The sequence below is a fragment of the Monodelphis domestica genome, chromosome 1 (genome assembly GCF_027887165.1).
Source record: "Monodelphis domestica isolate mMonDom1 chromosome 1, mMonDom1.pri, whole genome shotgun sequence".
Lineage (NCBI taxonomy): Eukaryota > Metazoa > Chordata > Mammalia > Didelphimorphia > Didelphidae > Monodelphis > Monodelphis domestica.
In genome coordinates this window covers 81460271-81467261 of record NC_077227.1, presented here as the reverse complement: position 1 = coordinate 81467261, position 6991 = coordinate 81460271, and the positions used below count along the sequence as shown (strand labels likewise).

General features: G+C 37.4%; 1 protein-coding gene across 1 annotated transcript in view; it reads right to left on the bottom strand.

The window, feature by feature from the left end:
* Nucleotides 1–991: 991 nt before the first annotated feature.
* NOC3L (NOC3 like DNA replication regulator) overlaps nt 992–6991 on the bottom strand; it is a 38561-nt gene continuing 32561 nt past the window's right edge. The window contains exons 19-21 of the mRNA XM_007478780.2: nt 6827–6924; nt 2482–2566; nt 992–1524 (exon numbers count right to left, since the gene is read on the bottom strand). Of these exons, the coding sequence (XP_007478842.1) occupies nt 1366–1524; nt 2482–2566; nt 6827–6924 (342 nt within the window). The 3' untranslated portion in view covers nt 992–1365. The remainder of the gene's footprint in view (nt 1525–2481; nt 2567–6826; nt 6925–6991) is intronic.

Here is a 6991-nt window from a genome sequence, read left to right as displayed (position 1 = left end):
CCAAGTTAAAAATCCCTAGTTCCTTCACCTGACCTCCTATCACCCTGGTTACATCTCCCAAAATGTGGAACAGATACTCACTAGCAAGCTGTTTGCCTTAATCTACTGGAGAAGTATCTTTGCCAAGAAAACCCCTGGATAATATGGACGTCCTGTGGTCTGTGGAGTCACAAAGAGCCAGACAGGACTACATGACTGCATGACTAAACATAAGCAACAGAACTGAACAGAATGTTCTGGCTGTGGCTCTGTTCCTCTCTGGTCCTGAGCACTATCTCAACACTGCCCAAGCCTGCATTCAGTTTTTCTGCTAACCATGTCCTACTGCCGATTCACATCAAGCTTGTGCAGTCTTCCACTAAAACCTCCAAATCTGACAAACATCAGTCCCTCTTCAATCTGCCCCCAGGCCAGTTTACCTGAGCCCAAATTGTGGAGTGATTTACTAAAAACTTAACTTTGAAAATCAATCAGCCTCAGACACTTTCTAGCTGTGTGACCCTGGACAAGTCACTTAACTCCCACTGCCTAGCCCTTACCACTCTTCTATCTTGGAACCAATACACTGTAATGATTCTAAGATGGAAAGAAAGGGTTTTAGGGAAGAAAAAAGTAAATTCGCTTGCTTTACTGTTGCTATTTAATTTCAATTCAAAGTATCTTTAATTTCTCAACCATTTCCTCCTCTAATCCCTGCAGAAATCTATTCATATGACTTTGATTACTTTTACTCTTAGGGAGTGTGGTTTAATGTGTTCTCCAAACTTTTTCAAGTTTATATCAACCTCCTTCCAGACTTATTTGTCCTCCTGAAACCTGTGTCTGTCTTAAGTGCATTTTAGCATTACATTTTACTTTTTTAAAACTCTTTACCTTCCATCTGTCAATCTAACTGGCATGCTTTCATTCTTCCATTAGGACTCGAGAAATGGTTAGAATTAAGGCTTTTAAAAAATATGGTAGAATATACATTAAGACTCAATGAGACAGCTTTCATAAAAATATCAATGTTGAAATTTTTTAAAAAGTGTTGTTTGTTTATACACAAGTATTGACTGCCAAAAGAAAAAGAAAAAAAAAGCATTCTATCCAGAGGCATGTTTTTTTCCTACCCAGGTAAAACATTATCCAGATAGCAGTTAGGCCACTAAATAGAAGTATTCAGGAATCTTAAAATCTACCACAATATATAATGTACAAAAGTTTACCAATAAATAAATCATAAAATATGAGAAAATCTCTCTTCTCCTTTCTCACATTCTCACTCTAGCAGGTAATCAACTAAGTCAGTCTTTGGTCATCAAATATCAGGGTTATCTTCACAAAGAGAGGCTGAAATAAATGCCAAAAGGTACACATATGTAATCATGTTCTTCCAGCTGTTTCCCCTTTACATCTATTGTCTGATGTTTTAAAGTATCTTGTAAAATCCAGAGGCTGTTGAATAGTAGTTTCATTGCAATGAGTTCTTATTAGTTGATTTAACTCTTCATTTATATATGAATCCCCATGGAAAACTTTATCCTGAAAAAAACAGAAGGCACAAACTCAAAGTTACTCTTATATAGAGCTAAAAAGCTCTATATAAGAGAGCTACCAAGGGTTGGCTATTGTGAAGATGGGATTAACTCTTCCCCTGCCCCGTTTTTAGATTTAATCACCTAAAGCATATACACCAGACTGAACCTTAAGTAGGGGAGGTCTATGACTCACATGTGTGAAACTGGTTGAGGAATCAGAACCCACTGACTGACCCCTTGGCAGTCCTAAGCAAAACTATAGCTATAATTGGTCCAAGTAAAAGTGGAAGGAAGGCACAGGAAGTGATGAAAGGAAGAGTCATTAAAAATGCCAAGAACATGCTGTGAGAAGGTCTTTCACCTTGGAACTTAACTTGAAGGAACTTAGGGACCTTGGACTGCTCTTGAATTTTCCCTTAGGACTAACACATGGGTGAGTAAAAAAGACTGACTCCCTTTCCTGGCTTTCCTGGAGGTACTAGCCTCCAGAGAGGCCCCTCATCTTGGAGGAGGCCTCATGGCTAAAACCCTTCTTGATTTACCTCTGGCCCCCTTTGCTGGGCCTCTGAAACCCTGCCTGTTCAAACCGGGCCAGAGTAAATATCTACTGTCTGATTTTCTTACTTTCACTCTTTCTCCTTTTGTAAATAAATTACCATAAAATATCATTTGGAATTGAATAATAATTCCGGGCAACCACACTCTTATAAATTTAGTCCAGTCCTTTAATTTTAACCCCTTACATTCTCAACCAACAGGAGCTCAATCCTCTGGTTAAAATCTAAAACAGAATATGGTTCTGTCTTCGTTGGCCACTGGACATCTCTTGCATTAATTTCTTTCATGCCACCATCCCTTCTCTTCAACATAGCCTAACTTTACTGTACCTCTTATGATCAATTCAGAAGTTAAGCTCTGAGGTGGAAAAAAGATCTCACATTAAGAAACAAAAAGAGCATACCTTTTTTGAAGGATTAGCTGACATTACAGGAGGGTTAAATGTCATTGTCTTCATATTATAAATTTCAAAAAGTTCTGTAGCTGACCTGTAATTGCAAAATATTGAATATCATTTTAAGTTCCAAAGCTGAAACTATCATATCTATCATGTGAAAATAAAAGAACACAATCATTTCAAGAGAATTTCTAAAAATAATTACAAATAAAGTAAATGTTAGTCAATAGAGAACAGGAAACAGTTGATGTACATGAATATATTGGTATATTACTGTGCTATAAGAAATGAAAAATATGACGAATAAAGAGAGGCATTGACAGACTTATCTAAACTAATGCAGAGGAAATAATAAGAGCCAGGAAAATAATATATAATTGCTAAAAAAATTAAGAAAGAACAATAAAGCAAATGAAAGTGAATGCTATGAAATTATACTCCTTAAGCTGTTTGGATTGGCAAGGAAGGCTATTGAAATCCCATGATTGACTGACAGGGGCTGGAGTGACAGTTTGAACAGCAAGGGATTATGGGAGAGAACCGTTGGCTAGGGGGCATTCTGAAGAGCCCTAGGGTCTTTGGTCCCAGGACTGAAAGCTGAAAGGTTCAGTTTCTGAATGGCTGGAGGGTTGTTCCCCACCCCCACCACAAGCCACGAGAGAGAAGATCCAGATTTCCTGCCTTTAATTCCTGAAGCTGTTTTCTCCAAGGAAATCTTTCTACTGTTTCCTCCACCTGTTACCAAGAATCATAGACCCAGAGGACTCTCTCAAAACTCAGAGCCCAGCCTTCCTGGATTAAAACAACCTTGAGGTTTCACACCACCACCACCACCCTCCACCAAAAACTGGCAAAGACAACAAAGGATGAAAATAATCAATGCTGAAAAGATTGTGAAGAAAAAGGTGTACTAAGGTATTGTTGATAGAACTTCAAATCAGCACAATCATTCTGGAAAGGAGTAAGCTAATAAAGGGACTAAAATGGACGGTGACTAATGCCATGCATATTGCCCAAGGAGGTGACAAAAAGAAAAGTTCCAATATATATCAAACTAATTAGAGTGTACTTAGTGTAACAGCAACGAACTGGAAACAAGCAGGTGCTCACCAACAGGTGAATGGGTAAAGAAACTGAAGCATGAATGTAATGAACACTATCTACTAGTTGTAAGAAACAACCAGCACGACAAATACAGAGAAACACTGAAACACTCATATGAACTGATGCAAAGTTAAGTAAGCAAGATTAGGAAAACCTGCACAATGACAATGAAAATGGAAATAACAGACACCACAAAGTAATCAAAACGGAATGTGGCAAAATTATTAAGATCAAGTTAAACTCCACAGAAAAAATGACATCTTCCCCATCCTTTGTAGGAACGAGGGTCTTCTTCGTATGGGAACACTATCTACAAAGTCAGTCTCTTTATTGGTTGATGGCTTGTGCTGATTGGTATGCACAGATGTAGGGCTTTCAAATCTTTTCAATGTACTGATTAGTTTTACTGATTATTTTTATTCATTAAATTTCTCTCTTATAAGGGAGAGCTCCCTAGGAGGGGAAAATGGGAAAATCTAGGCAATATAACAACAAATGAAAACAATACTTTTTTTTTTCCCAGAGGCTCCTATAGCCTAAGATTCTATAAGGGAAGTCTGCTAAATACTGAAAGCTAACAAAAAAATTTAAAAAAGAAGAAAAAGAGTTGTCTAAAGAAACTGGTCTGGATACAAAGGAAAGTTATTAAGCTACCTAGATTCTGAAAATACATGTAGGGAAGACAGAATGCAACCTCAGTCCATTAGTGGCCCTTGACTACAGTCATTCTGAATTCAGAATATACCATCATCTAACCATCATAAAAAAAAAGCAAGAAAAACTGCCCAATGTAAAGCAGTAAAGCCCACAAATAATGCTGGGCTTGGAAGTTCAAATCCTTCTTCAAAACATGTGCCAGATGTGTGATAACCTGGGAAATTCGCTCAAACCTCTCTTCATTTCCATTTCGTTGTCTGTCAAATAGGGATCCTCATTACTAGACATATGAGGGGTCTTTGAGGCCCCTTCCAGCTCTGGACATCTGTATTTTTGTGAACAATGTGGCCTCTGGATACAGTGGAGAGCAATATCGCTTTGAGTCAGGGACATAAGTGTGAATCCTACCTCTGCATTATTTGTGTGACTTTTAAAGCCACTTCTCATTATGCCCAAAGGGCTATAAAACTGTATATAACCTCTGATTCTATAACACCACTCTGGGTCTGTATCCCAAAGAGATCATAAAAAAGGAGAAAGGGCCTGCTTGGACAAATATATTTATAGCAGCTCTTTTTGTGGTGGCAAAGAATTGGAAATTGAAGGGATGTTCCTCAATTGAGGAATAGCTGAACAAACTGTGGCATATGATGGTGATGAAATGCTATTGTGCTACAGAAATGATAAGCAGATGATTTCAGAAAAAGCTAGAAAGAGCTGCATGAACAGAACATAATACAGAGCAAAATGAGCAGAATCAGGAGAAAACTGGAACACTAGACAGTAACAGCAACATTGTACAATGATTAATGAACTTGGCTACTCTCATCAATGCAGTGACCTAGGACAATACTGAAGGGCTTCATGGCTAGGAATGCTATCCACCTCCAGAGAAAGAATTATTAGATTTGAATGCAGATCAAAGCATATCTTTCACATCAGTTTATTTATGGTTTGACTTTGGAGTTTGGGTTTTGTGCTCTTACATGGACCAGCACAGAAGTGTACTGTATTTTTTTTTTTGCATAATATATGTATGGCCAGACAAAATTGTTTATCAATCAGAGGTGGAGGAGGGAAAGAGATGATTTGGCTCTTATAATTTTGGAAAACATATGCTAAAAATTATTATTACATGTAAGGGAGAAAATAAAATATCTTATTCACTTCCAAAAAGGATAACATGGAAATATGTTTTGTGTGATAATAATACATATATACCCCCAGATTGAATCACTTATTAACTCTAGGAGCGGGGAGGGAAAAGAACATGAATATATATAACTTGGGAAAACTTATGTGGAAATTTGTCATTAAAATAAAATAAAGATGATAAAACATTAATAAAAATTTATCTGAAGGTCAGCAGAAGAAATCTCAGAATAAATAAAAGCTCTTTCTTTACACTCACCACCCTTGAGCTATGGACAAAGGATCAACAGAAATCACTTAAAACACCTATCCCTTTCTTGTCACTCTTTTATGGCCTATTCCCACCTAAGGAACAAGAAATTAATGTTCCTAGGTTGTGCAACAAGGAGAAGATGACAGAACAATAGGAAAAGAGAACTACCCAGAGTCTTGGAAACTCTATTTCACTTGAGAGCTCTCCAACCCCCAGATCCTTCAGATAAGGCAGTAATAAACCAGGTGTTATTGTAATGACCATGGAGATTTTGCCAATCAGAAGACTGATGAGAAACTAAAAAATAGAAATAAGACAAGGCTGAATGCATGTATTCAAAATTATCTAGAAGGAAAAGAAACTAAGAGGAATAAGTCCTTTCAAGGAGAGCCAGAAAATCAAAGAATATAAAGAAGCTACCCAGACCAGGATTAAGTCAGAAGGGCAAAGAATCAACAAGATAACCCTGTTTCTTGGGTGTCCAATTGAATGTACAAAGAAAGATCAAGGCTCAATATGGGTAGAAGGAAAAAGATTCCACAGAGAACCAAAAGAGATAGAAATAGACTCAAAAGGAATTAGACTCAAAAGGAATGGAGAAAAAAGGAAATAAAATCTCCAAAAGCAAGGTGCAAGTGCACCTGTAACATGCTAAACTATACAATCCTCAAACCAGTGACAAGTACTTAAGGCAATGAGCCACTTGCTATGTCAGGGTTGAGCAAGGAAGAATAAGAAGATGGAGACACAGTCTTAGGGTGTCCCTCTTTAAAAAGTCACCCCCGAAGATCACTGAGTGAGATATTTAACTGTAATGTAGCACCTTCACAGATCAAGTTTCCTCAACAACTTAAGAGGCAGGAATCTCCTTTTCTTTACTCTTAGTTATATCCTGAATCCAGATCACATCAACTGACATCATGGCTGTCACCTCTTTCTACCTAAACTGCCTTTACTCCCTCTTGCAAAAGAATGTCCTTTGAAAATTCTTACAATGAAGCAATTTCCAGGATGTCCAATATCCAAGAAACAAAAATTAGCATTCAGAATAAAACTGAGGTCATCAAATAACATAGAATGTTAATGCAAGCCAAGTACAAATACCAATTTAAGTTTATGGTAATGAATAAACCACAGTTAATGGACTCTTAGTTTTGCTCTAAGGTGCTGTATTGTGAACTTTACCTTCGACTTAATTCTGGTTTGAGAGCTTCAGATCCTTCAGAGGGTGCTCCGGAAATCAGGTGTGATGCAAATCTCTGAACAACTGGATGGTAATGTCTCTGAAAGAAAAGGACAAAATGACTACAGGAATTTGCATGGTACTTTAAGCATATCACTTAGAGAAAA